Here is a 22566-nt window from a genome sequence, read left to right as displayed (position 1 = left end):
TGACGTCAAAAAGCCTTAGATATAGGAAGATGTGGTGTGAGTGCCAATGAGACTCTCCATCCAAATAACAATTTAAAAAGTAAACCATTATAGATTAAAGTACGGACTTCAACACGGAGCCTTGGATCACACCAAACAACAAGCTATAAAGGGCCCCAAAATTACTAGTGTAAAACCATTCAAACGGGAAAACCAACGGTCTAATCTATATAAACAAAACGAGAAACGAGAAACACGTATTTATTACATAAACAAACGACAACTACTGTACATCAGATTCCTGACTTAGGACAGGTGCAAACATTTGCAGCGGGATTAAACGTTTTAATGGATCCAAACCTTCTCCCTTGATTGCTTTCATAAACATTGTGATCTAGTAGAGTCAACAAGTGATGTTAATCGGTGTTGATTCTAAGAAATCCTAATTTACTTATTATTTCCAATCCTTCTAACGTTCTGTTTCTTGTTGAGTTTTTTTTTTTTTTATATTGTATTGAAAGTGTATTTTGTTAGGTTCAACAAGGAAGACTTGCCCATAAGTGGCATACCTCCCAAACATATCTTGACAGATCCGGCAAGGTAAACGCAAGAAAAACTGACGAAAGCATGACTACAGATGAAGAAAGGTTGTTGGCAGAGAAAATAATCAACAAACTGAGAACGACTAATGAAAATGAAAAAGAAGAAGCAGAGAAATTACCTATAGATCATCCTGAGGTATTTAAAATAATTTCAAAATCTTATATTTTGTTTTGTAGGAATCACATGAATGTGAGATTGATTCTGCTTTGCCTGACAATCTTATCAAAACGTATTCAAATCTTTGCAATTCTCAAAAACGTTTAATACTTTTTTTAAATTTAATTTTTGTTGATAAAATGGATTGAAAAAGTCAATATTTTGGGAAGTGACATTTGTACAAATGCATGGAGAGTACATGGACATTAACGCATTAGGTGCTGTTTGATTATAATGCCAAAACAGAGGTTATCACATGTTTGTCAAATTCGTTCCAAGAATGTGGGGTTATTGCACACCTGGATTCAGCAACTAAACGCCCCTTTGTCGAAACAATTTGATAGATAAAGTCAATTCTTATTGATGAAAATTTTATATCTAAATTTAGATATAGATAAGATTTGTTTTTTCAGCTTTTCATTATTTGTTTTTGTAAATTTTAGGAATAATTTACATACATTTTTAGATTATCTATTAATAATGATGTTTAGATTGGCTTTCATATATTTTGAATAGGCCTTACATTGACCTATAATGGTTTTCCTTAATAAATTGTTACTTGGATGGAGAGATGTCTCTTTGGCATTCATACCACATCTCCCTATTAACTAATAACTTAATAAATTAATTAACTATTATCTATTAACAACTTTTGTGTATTTTCACTTTGATAATTGAGATATCTATTTTTATAAAATGAAGAAAAAAGTCTAACTATATTAATTACAATTCTATCATTTCACAGCAAAGTTCATTTTCAGATTTTTCCTTTGGTTGCATGTTCCACCACGAAGGTTTGTAGCTTCTTTTTGCGATCATATTACGGAATGTAAATATACATTTTGATCTAACAATTTGATAACAGATGTTAATAAAATTGAGAAATGAAATGGGGAATAATGTGAATTGAAAGATAAATAATCTATCTTGTTGAAATTTGTTTTTAGAATATTGATCCTGATGACCCTTTATCTAACCTGCTTGAAGGTATGGAAATTGAGAACAAGGGGAAACTTCATCTCGTAAGTATTGGAAAATATTTAATAATATGGACTTCGGATAAACTTTACGCTCTATTTAGAAGCTTGAAATAAGAAAATAAATATAGATACAGCAATCGAACATGATCTCAAAGTTTTGTGTTCATTGGTAACAGACAAAAGAAACAGTTAGTTGAATGCTGTTCTTTGTTCTTTTAACATTTGGCCCTTTTGTCTTTTGTTTCTTTACAGAAAAAAAAGTTTTTCTATTTATTCATTTCTATGTCATAAATTGCTTATCGGCATAGAAGTGTTTCGATTTTTTTCGGAAAAAATGCATAGAAATTATTGCAAAAATAAATAGACTCCTATTGAATAAAAGGTTTTGTTTAGTTTGATAATTATGAATGAGCAACATTAAAAAAAAATCTCATTTAGGTAATCTTCAGTCTTTGTATTTATCGTTGCACAAATAAACATGATAAAGGTAAACTTTAATGTGTGAAAGATGTATTCTTTAAACTCAAGGCGCTGGAAGACAGGACCATATAACCTTAGCAAAAATCATTTTTATTTCAGATCAATTCTAATTGCTTAGAAATATGTATGAAAAGTACATGAATAGCCATAAAAAATTTGTTACCATAGAAGCTTCATAATGTGATAACAAAAGTACTTTTTTTTTTATTCTTTCATGAAATTTGCAATGTTCAATCAGTTTGTGTTATTCCATTTAACATTAATAAAATAACATGGAAAAGTGCAAACGGTACTCGTGAGAAGTTTGAACTCTTTAGAAGATACTGAAACCAGTTAAAAAGAGAAAATACTAGTTGAAAATGTGAGGCGAACGATACCAAAGGAACATTAACTCTCAAAAGTGGAAAAAAACCTTATATGACTGAAAAAAGAAAAAAAACTAGCAAACAAACAATAGTACACAAACAAAAGCTAGGGTTATCTCATGTGCTCCGAAAGTGAAAGCGGACTTTGCTTAACATGTGACAATGTCGTGTTGCTCATGTTAGTACAAACCAAGTTATAAATCATATTCGGGAAAAGAGGACATGATTGTAGTTACGATATTTGAAATTCAATGTAATTATAACAGGTTCAGGGACTTCATCCTGAAAAAAGTGCCAAGACATACGGTGATTCCCATGACTCACACAAACTTATACCAGAACAGATAGCAGAACTTGCATTAGATTCGGTAAGTAAATATTTTGGTATCAATTGAAATCAAATGTTGATTGTGATATCTGTACCGTACCGTAGTACCGTACCGTAGTACCGTATTGAAATTATAGTAACATTAGTGTTGCTATAAACATACAAATGGAAAAAAAGTAAGGCAGACATATCAATTATTTTTATTCAATCGAAAACACATAGTTATAAGTGTATTGTGTACTTATTCAATCGAAAAAACATAGTTATAAGTGTATTGTGTACCTTAGGAGCTCATATCCGCCTCATTAATATCTTATAGGCTTAAACCTGTCTAAAAAAGCCGGATGTTGTCATCACTTGAAAAAATCAGATTAAAGACCACTTACGATCCATTTTATGGCTTCTTTTAAAGCTAACCTTGATACTATAAATTACTTATTAAAAGTATATATTAATCTGCAATGCCTAAAAAGAACTTGGTAGCATATGAAATAACGTTCTGCTTTATGAATTAAGGGAAACCGTTATTGCATCTGACAATTTTTTGTTAAGATCCGTAGCCCGTAGCTTTTTCGCAATTGTGATGAAAACTAAGATATATATTCTTAAACAGAAAAGGTTCACAAATGGTCTATCATTGTCTCATAATTGATGTACATATATACTTTACTACAATATACATATTTTATATAATCAGATATTGTGTTTTATTATATATCCTCTTCATGAAATAATGACAATTATTTTCCCTGACAGCAATGCATATAAAGTAGCCTTTGTTAGTTTTGTATGTTTTTAAATTGTATTGCATTTATATGTTTCTAAGTGTTAAGTCTATTTTCACTGAACTAGTTTGTTGTGTTCTCTGGCCAGCTGAAGCTCGCCTCCGGCTGCAGATTCTTCTCGCTGAGTTAAACACCCTTGGGCTGTCTCTACTCTTTAAATGTGTTGTTGTTTCTTTGACACGGTCACAAATTTCCTTTCAAAATTTTATCTTAAGAAAAAATCCGTATTTTAAGCGAATAAAATATCTTTAATGCAAATATAAATTGTTTACTTTCGAAAAATGCTTACCGCATTTGTTAACCAAAAAAAAACCCTAAAAACCCAATGAATCCAATAATAAGATATTTGTGTCGACAAAAATGCGTCTGGTTTTTTCATTCGTCCATGTTTCTGTGATAAAAAAAACTGTGCCAAAATAAAATCTGGAAGTTTTTGCTGTATATATTTGCCGAGAAGTGCATGCCTATACCGTATTATGATGTATACATTGAATTAATTTTAAATAATGCTAAGGTTAAAATTTTTTTTCTTGTCTTCCTAGTATTATTATTTATGACAAAAAAAAATTGAAGGGTGTTGAGAGTAAAACACTTGTCAGATACACAACACATTGCACATTGCGGGTGACATTATATTCTAACAGAGCTAAAAATTAAAAGTTGTAGTACGATATTTTTATTATAATTTTTCAATGCCTAGCGTTGTTGCTAAATGGAATTCGATTGGATTGTTTTCAGATTGATAACATGAACCTATTCGAATCGTTTCTATCATATTTTTCAATAAGCTCATCATAGATACCAGGATTGAAATTTTTTATATGCGCCAGTTGCACGTGTCGTCTACATTTTTGAGATAAGACGTGGCACGGTACTTGTCTATCCCATATTTATGTATTTGGTTTTGATGTTATATTTGTTATTCTCGTGGTGTATTGTCTGTTGCTTGGTCCGTTTCTGTGTGCTGTTGCGTTTCGGTGTTGTGTCGTTGTTCTCCTCTTATATTTAATGCGTTTCCCTCGGTTTTGGTTTGTTGCCCCGATTTTGTTTTTTGTCCATGTATTTATGAGTTTTGAACAGCGGTATACTACTGTTGCCTTTATTTATCTACAAAAGACTCATCAGTATTTGATATCGCCGCATAAAGTGATTTAAATGACTGAATATAGAAATGAGAACAGTTATCATTAAGGAATTTCTATCTCCTATTCCATCCAACTCGCAGCGACATTACAAAATACAAAAAAAATCACAATTACAAAATATGCTTATCCTTCGTTAACATTTGACGTCAGTAAATATCTTCGGAATTTTCAACAAAACCGTTATTTTGAAAAAAAAATCAATATAATTCAAAAAGGGCATTAATTCCCGATTTTCATTTTTTTTTTTATTTTAAACTGGATTTTTAAAAAAAAAGTCAAAACAAACATATGATTTAACCTTACACTTTACAATAGCGATTATTATAACTTTCATGTTTGTTTAATCGTTATTCTTGACATAATACCAGATTGCATAATACATATTTTCCAGGAAGATTCAGGCTCAAGAAAGAGAAATTTTTACACAAATACAAATTATCTTTGGAAAAATAGAATAGTCCCTTATAGAATATATAACATGTGTAAGTACATAACTCGTTTTACAACACAAGTATGCATTGTGTCACTTGTTGCTCTTTATAGAGAATATGAGATACGTAACTTTTTTTTCTAATTTAAAAACAAGTAGTTACGGAGTGGCATAAATGACATTTGAAATTGTGTTAAAACTTGTTTTAGTGAGATAAATCATCTTTTTGAAATGTTTAATATCCTGTAAAATTTGTCGTACAATTCAAATGAAGATATTTCTTTTAGATTAATTGAAATCTGTCAAACATTTACTATATTAAATATTAAAATTGCAAGTTTATGCTAGTAGTATTTGCTGATTTACAAATTGTATTCGCTCGATTATCATCAAAAAGACAATTATACGAGAGTGAAGTTTAGCTAGCTATAAAACCAGGGTTAATCCAACATTCGCTTGATGTGTTTGAGCTGATGATTTTGTCGTTTAATAACGGACTTTCCGTTTTGAATTTTTTGAAGATATGCATGGAATACATGTCAATGAAACAGTAGCCATTTACAAAAATAACCATACGTACGTTGACCTATAGTTGTTAATGTCTGTGTCGTTTTATCGTTTGTGAATAGTTGTCTTATTGGCATTCATACCACATCTTCTTTTTAATAAACGATCTTTAGACGTCAACACACATAGCTATAGTCAATGCCAAATGCATAGTGTTGAGCCAAAATATTAACAAATACGATTTCATTTCGTGCGTACATTTTTCATGATTGTAGTACAAATACTTATACTTTACTATTATATTTCTGTTTGTGCGGTATTGTTCGTTTTAGACGATCCGGCTCATATTAAATTTACTTGTTTGTTGTTCCTTTAGACTCTTATATATACACACATGCTCTCTTTCACCACCAAGCTATCAAGAATGAACAAAGTTATGACAGTGATTCAATTAACAAAAATTGGTTCCACGTAAATGAAAGAATTAACATCTGGATTTTACTTTTAATTTACATTTTGATTTGTTCTTAAACATAACATGTATTTAAAATTTACTTTTCTAATTGCAGCCACAAGTTCTATAACAGTCATAAACAAAGCCATCAAACAGTTCTATGACTTTACATGTATCAAATGGGTAACAACTTCTGATCCCTTGTTCAACCCAACAGAACTTGGACACCAGAATGTTATAACATTTATAAATGCACCGTAAGTAATTGAACAGTTCGATATGTATATAAAATATTAGATACAGTTTATCGTTTTATTTTGTCGGCTTTAATGGACTCACCCTTTTCCTTAAAGTCATAAGAAACCTCAAATAAAAAAAAATAACGCATATGTTTTTTATAACTTAATGGATAGTTTTCATTATAAAACTTATGGACATATACTTTTTTCTGAAGAAATTCTTTCATTTATTCATATTTAGTAGAAGTTTACTTCATTTTAATTGCTTCCTTCCAGCAAGCTATTCCCCCGACATATTTTCCGTATGCAAAGTGACCTCAGTGTGACCCATCTCGTAAAAATCCGGTGATCACAATACGCATGGATGTCCTTAAAATAAACTATTATCTAAATTTACATGTTAAACACGTGCTCTCTTTCCATGCTTTTTTGTTTATTATTTGTCGATTGTTGACAAACAGGTGACCATCGTTAAACTTCGGCTTCAAAACACGAACTTTAATTACCTGCCATATTTTCACAACAACACTGACCGATTGAAACAAAAATGACGATTATACGAAATTTACACGAAAAAAATAATAAATTCGTGCACAGAAGACTAAGTTTATTGTGTTAGTATGCATTAGTTCAAGAAGTGGAAGAACATTATTTTTCACCGGTCACTCGTTTCTTATGACTTTAAACTCAGAGAACAGTATGAACTTCGAACGGAGCAAGATCAGGTACATCTACAGGTAAAGTGTTCAGTGCTATGCATGCACTACCTGTAATATAAATTCAAACTCAGTCTTATTCGCTGAAGAATTGATCAAAACCATATCAATTACCATCACTGTGTTTATTAATAAGATACAACTGGTGGATTTCTATATGTACAATATTATGATTGAACTTACAAAAATATAACCGAAAAACATTTGTGAATAATTACATTAACGGTACCAATTTTTCTGCATCAGATGCGGATTTCAACAATACATGTCGAACAGTGATGCTCGTGGCCAAAATATGTAAAATTCATGCAAAGCTTATATAAAAGACAAAGAGGTTTAATCCAAAAGTTCCAAAAAGTATAGCCAAATCCGTAAAAGGAATCAGAGCTTTAAATGAGGGAGAGACATTCCTTGATATATAATAATTTTCAATATTTTCTAACAGCAAATTTCATAAGACAAAAAAATCCGTATTTTCGAATGCAGCATATTCTTGCCTGTGACCACTTAGTAACACCCCTGCAAAAAAAAAAGAAACACACAACAAGAAACAAACAAAAAAACCAAACCACACAACAGCAATAAAAAACACCTCCCCCCAAACAAATCAGAAGTAAAAAACACGAAACAAAACAAATATTTTTAATCTCGTATTCTTGACTTTTCAGAGGTTGTTGGTCCTACGTAGGAAATGTGAATCCCCAAGGAAACGACATACAGTTTCTTGGCTTGTCAGAACCAGGTTGTATAAGTGTGAGTATGTTCAATGAAATGCACGCGACTTCTTTCATTCATTTAAGAGAACAATTATCCCAATGTTTTGTTCGCGTTTGTATACTTTTACTAACTACTAGTATATCGTTTGATTTCCAATTTTCAAAACAAAAACCCAACATACTGTAGGTAACAGTTCCTTTTTTGGTAAAGACGAAAGCTTTTGGCGAGTTCAACAATTTACAAAGAAATAAGTAAATTGATCTCAAGGTCAAATTCGGGGCAACTTTGACCAACCGAAGCCCAAACAGTACCCAATCTAGTTACCAGAGATATGTGTGGGAGTGTAAAAAAGGCCCTGCTGATGCACTGAAATTTACACTGCTCTAAGATTGAATCGAGCTCGGGACAACTCTACAACTATCCCATATGTACGTATGGAAAAGACACAAAAGAAAAATGTAGTTGATTGTATATTAACAATGTCGCCGGTAAAATGTTTTTTTAGTTGATTCATATTGATAATGTGGCCGGTATAAAGTTTTTGTAGCCAATAGTATACATCCAACTTACCACGTACACACATACAAGTTAAACAGATTAAAACAACACGGTAAAACATATCCTCTTACGTGTGAAGTGCCCCTTAGAACACATCCGCTCCAGGAACTCCCAAAGAAAAATAACCCAAAAGCGGGATGCCCAAGCACAGATCGAGTCGAGTCAAGTGTCACAAAACCAAAATACACAAAACACCACGAAGACAAACAAAGGAAAAGCTGCAATGCAAATGGAAAAAGACAGATTAATTGCAACGACGGCAACTATAAAGCACGAAACCGAAGAGCTTATCTGGATTTACCTTAATCAGAAACGCTCAAATTCAAACATTTGAAATCCGAAGATAGATAAGTACCGAAAATCGTTGAAGGCTATATGTTAAAAATATCTAAAGTAAATAGCCAAATTCATCTAAAGCCAACTTTGCATGAGGGAGTTGAAACCTAAGTCATAATAATTTCAAAGTTTATAAACGGACAATTTTAGTAAAGTTTGTAAAATCATATCATTACCGAAGCACTGATTACTGAGCTGTTGATACCCTCGGGGACTGATAGTCCACCAGCAGAGGTATCGACCCAGTGATGTTAAAATTTGAAAACAACACGTTCAATGATTTCATTGCGTCCGAAGTGCTCAAAGCCAAATATTTGAAATCCGAAGATAGATAAGAACCGAAAAAAAAACATTTCTACAATTTACTGACATTTTCAATTTTTCTGTCCAATAATTATCAAATTCAAATTAAAAGAATGCTTTACTTGCAGGTTGGAACATCTGTTCATGAAATGTTACATGCCATGGGAGGAAAACATGAACAATCTAGATCTGATCGTGATAACTACGTCACAATAGAATGGCCAAATGTAAAGAATGGGCGGGACAATAACAACATGGTGAAGGCAAACACACAAGACAACAACCCCTATGATGCAGAATCAGCCATGCAGTACAGTCTGTATGTGAGTATTTATACAATTTAAGAAAAAAGAAATGATTAAAAAAATATTTGAGGACCAAGGTAAATAGTTCGTTGAAACAAAAACATTACATACACAATCAAAGTTCGTATTAAAGCATTTCTACCATTGTGATTTCTTTTGCACTACATGACAGATTTTCAATTTCATTGCGTGTTTATTGTATATTATATATTTTTACTAAATAGTTTGATGTGCAATGAAATTATTTAGTACTGGACTTATTAGCAATTTATCATTTTCAGGCTTTTTCAACGAATGGCAAAAAAACTATTCAGTTTAAAGATCAACGATTAGAGTTTTTGGCCGATTCCGCTGATGGTTTAGAGTTCTATGATATACAAGATGTTACTGATGCTTATACATGTACAGGTAAGTGAATTTACAGGCTTTTCCTTATTGCCACGTATATGCATGAAATATCATTTTATTTCAGAAGTTCGCAAAGATGATAAGTCGAAGATATTGACGATATATTTTTTTTTTTACCTAAAAGTCAGAAATAAGACTCACGGAATCTTCAAAAGAGGATGTGACTTTTATTGAATTGAATATATAATTACCTTAAATATAGCATTTTACAAATGATAAAATGTAAACTTCTAATTATTGCATGGCAAGTAGAATACTACTGTTACATAAATAAGAATACCATGTACATGCATTACGTACTAGCATAATTAATTCATGAAAAGTTACTGAAATCATCATAGAATTATCATTTGTGTTGATTTTTTGAGGGATTTTGTCCAAAATAGGAGTGACATTTAAAGGCACATTTCATAGATTTTTTCATATTATAGCTTGGAAAGTGAGCGTGTTCAATGGTCAAATCAATTTATTTCCTTTCCATAAACTAATTGAATCGACTAAAGAAGACACAATAATATACAAAAAATCTGAGGAAAAGTTATAAATTGTTGTTAAGTATCATGATGCAGTAATGAAGGTCTTGTTCCGCGGCCCCATGACGCCCAACATGTCAAAAGATGTTCCGTCAGTTATAAGAAATCATGAGCAGGTATGAATTAATAATTTGTTTATATAATATAACAGAATGCCTTTATTGGCTTAAATGCCAACAATTGCTAAACAAAAATAATCAATATCAAATGATGCTTGTATGACAGAACAAGATGTTATTTTAGTTCAAATTTTACAGCAGATTAAAGATTCGAGAATGTGTATTCTTGTTTTGACACATGAAATGTTAATCTATACAACAACAATTTATCTTTGGAAGTCACACGTAAATATTGATTTTTTACAATTATTTTATTTGTAGACCATTGCACAAACATACCTAACTGTCAAAATGGTGGCTTTCTTAATTTTCAATGTACATGTACTTGTCCAGATGTTCTTACTGGTGCTATCTGTGAACGAACTGTCTCTAATAGTCGTAAGTAGCAATTTGTGACGCATTTTTCAGATGATATTCCGTATTATCCTTTATTTAACAAACAATAAGAATACAAATAAAGGGAATCATAAAAAACGAATCAAAAGGAGATATAATAAGTATTGCAACTTATAAATAATACGGACGCATGAAAGTAATTATTAATTTTAGTACTTGGCCGATACCTTTGTTTTTAAACCTTCGATATTTTGTTAAAGGAACAAACATCGATGTGAGTCTTACATGTACAACAAATTTTATTTTATTTTCGTAAATAACAATCAATTGAATAGTTTTATCAGAAAGTTAAACCTGATTTTGTCTTGGACGCGGACTATCAAAACATCTTTATTCTTAAATCATCTTTCACCAACTATCTACACAACACTGTTCCTGCCTTACACCCTAACAACCCAGAATAGCGCCGACCTCAAACCGGATTCAATAATTTCCGGTCTGGAATAATGATCATATTCTATTAGAGGCGGTAGCCTTTTCTTTAAAAGTTGTTTTGCTTTAATAGTCAAATCAGAAATGTCCATCTAACGTGCATTCTGTGAAAGAAAGATTAACTAAATATTTATGTGTTCCGTTCACTATTTTACACACCAGTCCCGTTTGATTCAATATTTCACTCATGTGACGGTCTAGTGTCGATTCATGATCAGGTGTTGAAAAGTTATTATCTCAGAAGGCTTTGGTTTATGATTCTTTCTTTTAAAATGCCGTAAAGGTACATCATGTTCAATGTGTCATCGATATTTGACAACTCATTTGCGGACAAAATCAGGTCGTTGTTACCATTGTGTTCAATGTTATGGTTGGTATTGACCTGTGTCCTGGTTTGTGAACATATTCCGGCATTAATACGTTAACATGAATTGATGATACAATTTTAGATGCTGTCTGATCTTCTAATTAAATCATCATAGATATCAGGATTAAATTTTGTATTAACGCCAGATGCGCATTTCGTCTACAAAAGACTTATCAGTAACGCTTGAATCAGAAATAGTGAAAAAGGCAATGTATACAAGTGTGGACTTTCATATTTATCAACAATGTATGGGCCTGTAAATGTGTACGTACATGGAATATGTTTCACAAATTGTTTGTAATTCTGGAAGAATATATGCTACCTATATATGAATAAATGTCAATTTTGCTTTTCACCGAATAGACAGTAATCCACCGACGACATTAAATAAAATAAAACTAAAGGACAACATACCGTCTTCAACTATATACAGGTCTGTTCAATATTTTTTCAGAATATGTTTACATTGCTAAGGTTTTTTGTTGATTGGGTTTCCATTATTAAGGCGTATTGCTCTTCAGGATTTGATAAAAAAAAAAAATTTGATACGTATGGTTATTTAAATATTTTACAGAAACCTGTGGTGGTGTTATCAACCTTGCTGCAGGAGAGGAAAGATTGATCCAATCCCCAAATTACCCCTCTAACTACCCAACAGGACTAGAATGTACCTGGTTGATAAAGGTAAGAATTGTCATCTTTTGAAATGAATTCATCAAACAAATTATCTTACAAGATTTTACTGACTCTTGCATGGGCCAATTCGTTTTTTTTTCACAAGAGAAAATCTATAAACTGTTCTAACAATTATTCTAGGCAAAATAATACCTGATTTTCGATTGCTGCAATCAGCATATAATCCCATGGAACTCGAGTGCATATTCTTTGGTGAGATTCATAGGACTTTTATGATATGTTTGTGAGTAAATTGGTCCAATTTATACATCAATGAATTATTTTAAAAGTTCGTTTAATCATTTTATTTTAAAAAAAAATTAGAGATTAGGAATTCATGTTTAGACATTCGTGGCCTGTAGTACACGCAAATTGTATATTATTGTCATTGAATAGACCAGTCGTATCAATATATTTATTGGTTGACGCAAAAATATGAAAAATTGCTGTCTGATAAAATATATAATCTTTAAAAAAAATATTAATTCAATTACACGGTTAACGTTCGAATGACGTCGATCCAGTTTGTTTTATTATCGCACCGCCATCTTGTTAACATTGTTTACTTAAAGAAATTCGGTCAACGCCGTCTTTTGAATAATAAACAATGTCATGAACAACTACCAGAAGTCCTCTCGTCCAATAATATTAACATGTGTCATAATATCCAAATCATATAATAATTATTTACACGTACCAGACAAAAAAAAATGAACATGAAGAGAGAAGATTTATTTTTTTTGTTTTTAAGGACAGTTATCTGTTTTGATCAAATCTATCATTCATATATCCAATGATGAATAGTTTTATTTTTACTTAAAAATACCCTTGTTCTTAAAACTTAACAGAGAAATAACCCGACAATTGCCAGGTGTAGGGCAATACTTGCTTATCTTTCCTGAGAAACTGTGTTGTGCTTTGTATACTGTTGTTTGTGTTTTGTTCTTGTCCTTTTTGCAATGGCGATGCTCCTTCGTTTTCGACTTTTGCGTTTCAATAACATTGAGAATGGAATTGGGGAATGTGTCAAAGTGACAACGTCCATTTAGTATCTTCGCCAAAATCAATCCAGTTTTGTTGAAATATACTTCCTTATATTTAGATAACAACTGAAAATTGTGCTGTGTACTTGTTTTATCACTTTCAGGGAACTGTTAATAATTTAGTTCGAGCTTCAGTACAGTACATGGATATATCTGCTGACGCTGCTTGCAATCATTGGTTGGAGTACAGATATAATTTATTAGGACAGAAAGGTCCAAAGTAAGTTTGTTACAATATTTCTTACCAGACACAATAAAAGTGATATATATTTGAAATTTATAGAAAAGATAAACCTTTTTGCCAAAAGTTTCCGTTTTTTTTTGTGAATAAAAATATATCAAGATACAAGGGTTATAATTTGATTCGCCAGACACACGGTTCGTTAATATTACAATCATCACTGGTGATAACATCAAACAAATTTCAGCGTCAGACATAGGTATAAGCGTAGTTTATTCATCCGGAAAACCTGAACTCAACCCCAGTTTTTGGTTGGGGTTAGTGTTGTTGTTGTATCCCTATTTGTAACACTTTGCTTATGCATCTTTGTCAAAATTTTGGGATTTGATGCGACTGTCGTACATGTGAGAGGTTTAGCGCTTTAATACCAGGTTGAATCAACCATTTTCTACATTTGAAATGTCTTTACCAATTAAGGAATATGACAGTTGTTGTCCATTCGTTTGATGTTTTTTTTATCATTTTATTTTGCCATTTGATAAGGGACTTTCCGTTTTGATTTTCCTCGGAATTCAGTATTTTTTGTGATTTTACTTTTTGATGATTTTTTTCAACCACTTGGTAGGTGCCTTTGTTGGTAATAATAAATTCTGTGCTGACATGAAAAAAACTGATACAGCTATGCTGTAAATAAAATATAATCAATCGCAATACTAAGTTATTAAAACCCCAGGCATCGGTGACCTTAACAAGTTTTGGCATTTTTTTTGGCAACTCTTTGTTTTGAATATTTTTAAACGTCGATATTAATTTGAACTTCTAAATGATTTTTTTCTACAATGACGAGTTTTATGCACTTGCAGTTTACTACCGATTTAGCTTGGAACCTTTGATGAGTTTTGTATTACCTAATTTTCATGAATATTTATGATTTTAAGTTTTGTCATACTGGTAATGACACATGAATCGGAAAGACTATTGACCTAAAATACAGCAGGCAAGACATTTCAGTCTGCGGACTGTAGTTGCTCCATATTTTCGTCTTTAATATACAAAATGAGATACAAATTATATTACTGGTGAAAAGGGATTAGACAGTTCAACAGATGACCTGAGCAATTCAATGAAAATAAGAACAGTTTGACCCCATCTTCATTTTATTCTATATTTTTATGATACAGGAAATGTGGTACGAAATATATTGCTGATGAAGAGTTATTGGACAGTACACCAGATGACCTGAGCAATGCCATGGAAATAAGAACAGTCTGACTCCATCTTCTTTTTATTTTATATTTTTATAATACAGGAAATGTGGCACAAACTTTGTTGCTGATGAAGAGATATGGGATAGTACACCAGATGAGCTGAGCAATGCTATGATAATAAGATTTGACAGTAATACATTCTCAACGAAGCCAGCGGCCACAGGATTCTCTATCAAAGTTCAATCAATTGGAAAAGGTTTGTATTTACCTGAAAATAATGAACATTTGAATTTATTTAATACGTATTATCTAAGCAATATTTTGAATAACGGGACTGGCCGATTGTTTAAATGAAACCTTTAGGATAATTCTTTTTGAGATAGAAACATTTTTTAAATATATACGCTGTCTTTATTATCAATGTTGTACAAAAATTATTTTTTGAAAATGTTATAAATATAAATTTTCCGTACAAAAATATACAGTACAAACAAACACAAGAACACTCAGCACATACAAATGCATAAATTAATAATATAATAGTACCTTATTACATGTCGACCGCAGAATGACAAGGGACATTTCCCATTAAGGAACAGATAAGCACTCATAACGGTGACGTATTTTGTGGTTTAATTGTTATCTTGAAATATAATTATATGGAACAAGAAATAAAAATTCAAAAATAGTTTCAAAATACAATGACACAAGACAATTGTGAAATGCATTAAAAAAGTCCCACAGAGTTCAACCACAAACACAATATCCAATATCAAAACAATACATAAAATTTGCAGTTGTGAATAATGCATTTGGTTTCTGTAACCATTTCAAACTATTATAAGAAAAAGGACGCGACTTTTAAATCTCATGTAAAAAAAAGATGTATGTGCATGTATACTTCTAAAGACAAAAGCTACCACATACAGAACGATAGAGGTTGATCCTTATGTTTTACCAGATATAAAGGTTTGTTTATAGATTTATACGTGTTTCTCGTCTCTCGTTTTTTTTATATAGATTTGACCATTGGTTTTCCCGTTTTAATGGTTTTACACTAGTAATTTTGGGGTCCTTTATCGCTTGTTGTTCGATGTGAGCCAAGGATCCGTGTTAAAGGCCGTACATTGATCTATCATGGTTTATTTTTAAAAATTGCTATTTGAATTGAGAGTTGTCTCATTGGCACTAACAACAGATCTATTTTTTTTTTATAAGAAATGTGTTATTTGTAAAGATGATTGAGTTGTTTGGTATATAGACATCACATGTAATGTAATAACTGCTACTATTCTCAGGATGTGTCACCAACCCTTGTATGTATGGAAAGTGCAGCAGCCCTGAGGGTACCAGTGACTATACATGTACATGTAACCAAGGTGTATCAGGCACAAACTGTGATATGCTCACTAGTGAGTATATTGTTACCATATCTTTGTTATGCCCTCTATCACGGTGTCAGGAGTCTCCTGAAATAACATAATCCTCTAGTGCATGCTTTTGGTGTGCTGGTTGCTAAACTTTCTTTGAGCCTACACATTAAAAAATAATATGTATATGGTCATAATATAGCATTAACTAAAATTAATAAAACTTTCTACCTAAATATCCTAATATTGCATTGTTTTGTCATTATCCGTTCATAAATTTAGGAATTATCAATAAACTAAGGTCGAACTTCCCCAGGCAAAGCTTTCAATTGATTGGCTTTGAGCGTTCCCGATAATACAAATCAAGGACAGCGTTTCGAATAAAACAAATTGATAACTTTAGAGTGTCATTTTATTTGAAAGGTAAAACAAAAAACGAAGGACTGTATTTTTCAATACTTTGCAGACAATAACTATATCAATGATTTTCATGCCAGCACTGGACTGGTGATACTCTCAGTGACGAAGCATCAAGCATCAGCTGACAGGACCCAGTGGTTTAAAAAACTCATTAAAGATACATGGCTTTTAGTTTAGAATACCAGACACGCTTTTTATATACACACATATCAGTAGTCCTTGAAATAATTCAAATTTAAACAAAAGTTCATTTAATTCCTTTGTATCGTATATGTTGCCGTAACGTTATTTTTAAACACCTCAGAATTATCTTCTGCATGTTTTCTGCAGTGTAATTTTACTGTTCTTTTATTAAATGCCTTCTTTAACATTGTTTTCTTGCAACTAATTTTAGTTATGTAATGACGTTTTTGTTTCTGTACCTTGCTGCTGTTTATTAGTTATCTCTGATTTTAACTTTAAAGAAAATGAAATCTTAAAATAAAAAGTTTTAATTTCCGTTCAAAGATATACATTACCTTTGCTAGCTAATAATTGCTTGGTTCGTCTTAATTTTTTTCTATTTACATCATTGGGTCGCTATCACTTCTATGTGACGTTTCGTCCACGCGGGTATCACCAGCCCGGTAGTCATTACTTTGATGTTGACATGAATATCAATGATGTGGTCATTTTTTTAAATTTCCTATTTACAAAACTTCGATTTATTTTTGAAAAACTAAGGATTTTCTTGTCCCAGGCATAGATTACCTTAGTCGTATTTGGCACAACCTTTTTGGAATTTTGGATCCTCAATGCTCTTCAACTGTGTACTTGTTTGGTTTAAAAGATATATTTTGATATGAGCGTCACTAATTATTCTTATGTAGACGAAACGTTCGTCTACCTTTGATAACTATTTCAACGTTCATATTTATTTTCTATGTGAAAATTTACCTGGCTATATAAATCATTTATCAATTATCATAAAAAAAAATGAAGAAGAGACCAAAATCCTAAAAGTAGATCAAGTACTTGCAACACCATGACAATACAAATGAAATAGGTTAAAAAGACCATCAACAGTGTACCTTAATTTCATCAAAAAATTAGAACTGACCATAACTTAAAAAAAAGTGCAGGAAACCTGACCCCCAGTATTTTGCTGAGTAATGAGTTTTCTTTGTTTTGGTGGACTCATGTTAATCATCCTCGTTATTTTTTTCCATTGTATTGCCGTTTTGTTTTGTGTTTTGGTATTTTTTATTTATTTTGGATGTGTTTTTATTTAACAATCAGTACTTTCTTCAGGTTCAGCAATAGTCAAATGTACGTTTGAGTATGGAGAAAGATGCATTTTTGAAACGGAGGCAAATCATGAGCTTAATTGGGACTATCAAAGTGTAAGTTGAGAGTAATGTTCCATTTCAAAATCTAAAATGATACACATCGCATTCGCGAGATGTGATGGGTGAGACCAATCGTAAAAGAGTCAAATCTCCACCTTTCCATATTTGGACCATGTGTCGTAAAAGTAAAAATACAATAAAAACTGCATATTGGGGCCTTTACAGCTAACTATGCGGTATTGGCTTTGCTCATTGTTGAAGGCTGTACGGTGACCTATAGTTGTTAATGTTTGTGTCATTTTAATCTTTTGTGGAAAATTTTCTTATTGGCAATCATACCACATCTTCTTTTTCTATAGTCCAGCTACCAGCAAGATAATCATTTACTTAATCCAGACGTTTTGAAAGCAGTGTCAAAATGTACTTGTTACTGAAGGACACAAGTTAAACTAGTCTGATTTGTTTATATGCTAGTATCTTTTGTTCGGTGATAAAATATACACAGACTAGCAGCTTGTTAAATATCATGATTTCGTGTATCATTGGTGACATGAGTGTGAATGTCGTCAGTATTCAAACTTAAACTTAAGAGATGAATTGAATCTCAAAACTAAATGAAAAGCCGAATAAGAAAAGTGATTAAAGAGTCATTTAACGTAAGTCCGATCAAGCTTTCTTAACAAATTAAAAAATAATTATTGCAACAGCGTATATATTTATAATGCGTGATTTTTTTTTAGTAACAAAACTTTTTTTAAAGTGTACATTACTGATAATATTATATATCTAAATTCCTTTAGTACTGCTATTTTGATATTTTTGAGAGGTTTTTGCTGGTCAAGAATGAATCCATGGTCTTGAATGAATGAAAAAAATTATTCTTTATTCGCAAACAAGTAACTGAAGACTTACAAAAAGGAAATATAAAAAAAAACAAATTTAGGAAAAGGGAATTTACAAATGAGGAAAAGGAAAGTTACACGTAAGAAAAAGGTAGAAATTAAAAGAGGAATTAAAGTAATCAATGAGAAAAAGCGAGCTTGATCATATGACAAAAAAAATTGTACTAATTAAGAAAGGCGAAGTAATTTAATCCCTTTTTAAAATGTGAACATCGGTCAACAACTGTTGCTTCATTTTATCTGCGATTTAGTTAACTGTGTACAAATGCCTTATAGTTCGATTTCATAAAAAATAAAACAAGTGAATGTCTTGACTATATAAAATTAATGCTTTTATCTGTATTGAAATCTTTGTTTGACAGCTAGGTACACCATCTAGTAATACAGGACCAGATAATGCCCACACAGGGTTTCAATATGTCTATATAGAGGCATCAGGACCAAGACAGGCTGGGGATAAAGCAGTTATGTCAACAAATATACAGTTGTCAAGTAAGATTTAAAAAAAAGAAACTTATCTCTAGTTCCTCAAAGAATCAGTCACCTCCAAACAAGTGTTACAAACATGAATTTAACAAAACTTGTTACCTGATGATATACTCATTAATTGTAACATATGCTAACGCCCAACTTCTCATAAATTAAGATGTTCATTTTAGAAAAGTCTTAAATTGATGGAAGCTCTCACAAATCGGATACAAAAGAAGATTTGGTATGATTGCGAATGAGACAATTATCCACAAAAGACCAAAATGACACAAACATTAACAACTATAGGTCACCGTACGGCCTTCAACAATGAGCAAAGCCCATACCGCATAGTCAGCTATAAAAGGCCCCGATAAGACAATGTAAAACAATTCAAACGAGAGAACTAACGGCCTCATTTAAGTAAAAATGAAGGAAATACAAATATGTAACACATAAACAAACGACAACCACTGAATTACAGGCTACAAGTCTTGCAGCGTACTAATTCTGCATGATTTATTGTTTTTGTAGATGTCGGCTACCATATGACATTCTGGTATCACATGAAGGGTAGTTCTATGGGTACATTAAATATATACGCAGAAGGAACGACCACAGCGAAATCAGCTATATGGACTCGATCTGGATCTCAGGGCAATGATTGGGTCAAAGGGGAGGTTGACATAACTGCCATGAATGGTCTTAAAGTAAGTAGCCTTTTAATATTTTTTTTTCTTTGAAGTGTTTTTACATTGCACAGCGAGTTAAGACTTATTTGCGTAACCATGTGTCTCATGGCTTTTGAAAATCTAAGTGTTATGCTTTTATCATTCTGTTTCCTGCATTATTTAAATCAAGAGGAAATTGACAGGTAATAATGCGTTGTTAGTTTAATCAGAAATTAATTGTTAAACCACTGAAGGACAAATAAAAGCTTGGAATGTCATTATTTCGTGTCACCTCACTTATGGTACACTAAACCTTATGTTTTAAGATTTCAAAGTCCTGTAGTGCGCCTTCTTAAGTCTTCAACCCACTTCAATCCAATGTGGTCATTTTTGTAAATTTCCTGTTAACAAAACGTTTTGCGAAAAAATAAGGATTTTCTTATCCCAGGCTTAGATTACCTTAGTCGTTATTGGTACAACTTTTTGGAATTTTGGCTCCTCAACGCTCTTCAATTTTGTACTTGGTTTGCTTTATAAATATTTTTATATGAGCGTCACTAATGAGTCTTATGTAGACCAAATGTGCGTCTGGTGTACTTAATTATAATCCTGATACCTTTGATAACATTTCCAAAAGACTTTCAAAGATAGTTGTGAATACATCACTAATGTCAAATTAGTTTACACACAAATAAAGAAGTATAATGATTTGTCAGATAAAATGTTTCTCATAAAAAGTGAAAAAAGTCAACAAGAGAACAATTATTAAGATAATCTATAGAGTACTGTGTGCTAATTTACCTTAAACGGTTTGTTTTAGCTATCAATTGAAGGTATTCGTGGATCTGACTGGTCAAGTGACATTGCAATAGATGATATTTCACTTACCCCTGGAACAAGCGGTAAGATTTGTATTACTCTACATAAAACTTCAAAATCAATTGAAATATAGAATAAATTAGTTTGAAATTGGTCATATTCATTGTCCTAATTCACAATGTATTTTAATTATTGCATTTCTCACAGCAATGTTGAGACAACGTCACACTAATATCAATGTCGTTCATGCTTATCCTAAATCTTTAAAACGGCACTGATCCGTCGAGTCAAGAACTGAATAAAGCGTCGAATTCAGTCCTAAAGGAGTCTCCGTCTTTTTCTGTGTTGTCTTGATTTATCATTGATGTGTTAATAATTATAGATTAACTGTTAACAACCATTAAATCTTTTAAATACTAAGTTTTTTTTGTCAATTATAGATTACCGTAGCTGTTTTTGGCAAAACTTTAAGAATTATTTGTCCTCAAAGATCTTCAACTTCATACTGTATTTGCCCTTTTTAACATTTGTTATTCGATGGTCACTGAGGAGTATTTTTTAATCTTGGTATGTATGATAAGTTTATTGTTGAAGAGCTTGTTCGAGTGCCTGTAGATTTTGAGGCACTGGATGTTGGCTGCGCTCATTCTGATGCCAGTCATCTCATTAAAAGCTTGTTTATTGTTTTCATTCAAATGCGACGGGCTCATTTATATAATTCATAAGTAATTTGAATAATAAAAAACATTTTCTCTCACAATCACAGGATGTTTCTTTCTTCTTCACAGGTGGCGGCCAATCGCAAACATGTTCGTTTGAAACTGGTGCTTCATGTTTTTTGGTTGAAGCGACAAATGACGATTTTGATTGGACTCCTCTATCAGTAAGTCATTACAAGCCATTGTATTATTGATGCTTTGATTTAGATGATTTAATGACTATGTCTTAGATTTTAGCCTTCTTATTCTATTGTATTATCAGTTTCTCTATGACTTATGAATTTTGATTGTCCCATGCTGATATATTCAGCCAATTATGATGGCCACCGATTGTTACGTTATTGAAGGCATGCAATAAAAAAAACGTTTCTACGGAATTGTACGTGGTTTTTTTCACATAAGAAAATCTAAATTGTTGCTGGTGTCCAAATATCCTCTCGACTACGTTCGTCCGTACATCCGTCCGTTCAGCCACTATATAATTGCTCATTGTAAGAAAGTTGAAACACCCATTGTACTATAATTTGTTTATCAAAGTGTTCTTGGCTTCTCTAAACGGGAATGGTGTTATAATGTTGAGTTGTAACTAATAAGAAATATTTACATATACTCGCAGCTAGCCACTTCCAGTGTGCTGATTATTGTAAATTTAATAACACATTAAACATAAATTGTAATGTAATTTTTTAATTATTATAGTTTCCAGTCACTTTCAGTGCGCCGATAATTTGAAATTTAAAAAAACTATTAAACATTACTATAAATTGTTATGTAATATTATAATATTATACACAAATGAATATTTAGGGAGGTTCACCATCTTCTGGAACAGGACCAAAAGCGGCATATGAAGGAAGCATGTACAAATATATAGAAGTATCGTCCCCTGTGAGCAGCAACTCAGTTGCTAGGTTGATGTCTTCTTCCTCATTAAATGGTAAATAGTTTTTGCATATAACGTGTTGTTTTTATTTTTTTCAGGAATCTTCTCCTATACATCGGCAGTACATTTGGAAAAGTATATTTGCAAATCTTTCTGTTGTTTTATTTTAACAAAATATTTTGTTATATTCAGGACGTTTTAAAGCTTGCTAAGAGATAATAAATATGATAAAATTTGA

General features: G+C 31.8%; 1 protein-coding gene across 1 annotated transcript in view; it reads left to right on the top strand.

Annotated features, from left to right (window-relative positions):
- Positions 1-617: 617 nt before the first annotated feature.
- Positions 618-22566, top strand: part of LOC134689728 (MAM and LDL-receptor class A domain-containing protein 2-like) — a 43769-nt gene continuing 21820 nt past the window's right edge. The window contains exons 1-19 of the mRNA XM_063549695.1: positions 618-717; positions 1686-1760; positions 2830-2931; positions 5213-5303; positions 6328-6469; positions 7836-7920; positions 9210-9404; positions 9668-9794; positions 10708-10824; positions 12216-12325; positions 13464-13579; positions 14850-15004; positions 16047-16160; positions 17829-17920; positions 19131-19260; positions 19771-19946; positions 20728-20809; positions 21515-21609; positions 22253-22382. Of these exons, the coding sequence (XP_063405765.1) occupies positions 1728-1760; positions 2830-2931; positions 5213-5303; positions 6328-6469; positions 7836-7920; positions 9210-9404; positions 9668-9794; positions 10708-10824; positions 12216-12325; positions 13464-13579; positions 14850-15004; positions 16047-16160; positions 17829-17920; positions 19131-19260; positions 19771-19946; positions 20728-20809; positions 21515-21609; positions 22253-22382 (2092 nt within the window). The 5' untranslated portion in view covers positions 618-717; positions 1686-1727. The remainder of the gene's footprint in view (positions 718-1685; positions 1761-2829; positions 2932-5212; positions 5304-6327; positions 6470-7835; positions 7921-9209; positions 9405-9667; positions 9795-10707; positions 10825-12215; positions 12326-13463; positions 13580-14849; positions 15005-16046; positions 16161-17828; positions 17921-19130; positions 19261-19770; positions 19947-20727; positions 20810-21514; positions 21610-22252; positions 22383-22566) is intronic.

This window comes from Mytilus trossulus, chromosome 11 (genome assembly GCF_036588685.1).
Source record: "Mytilus trossulus isolate FHL-02 chromosome 11, PNRI_Mtr1.1.1.hap1, whole genome shotgun sequence".
In the NCBI taxonomy this organism is placed as follows: domain Eukaryota; kingdom Metazoa; phylum Mollusca; class Bivalvia; order Mytilida; family Mytilidae; genus Mytilus; species Mytilus trossulus.
This window is presented reverse-complemented; position numbering and strand designations above follow the sequence as displayed.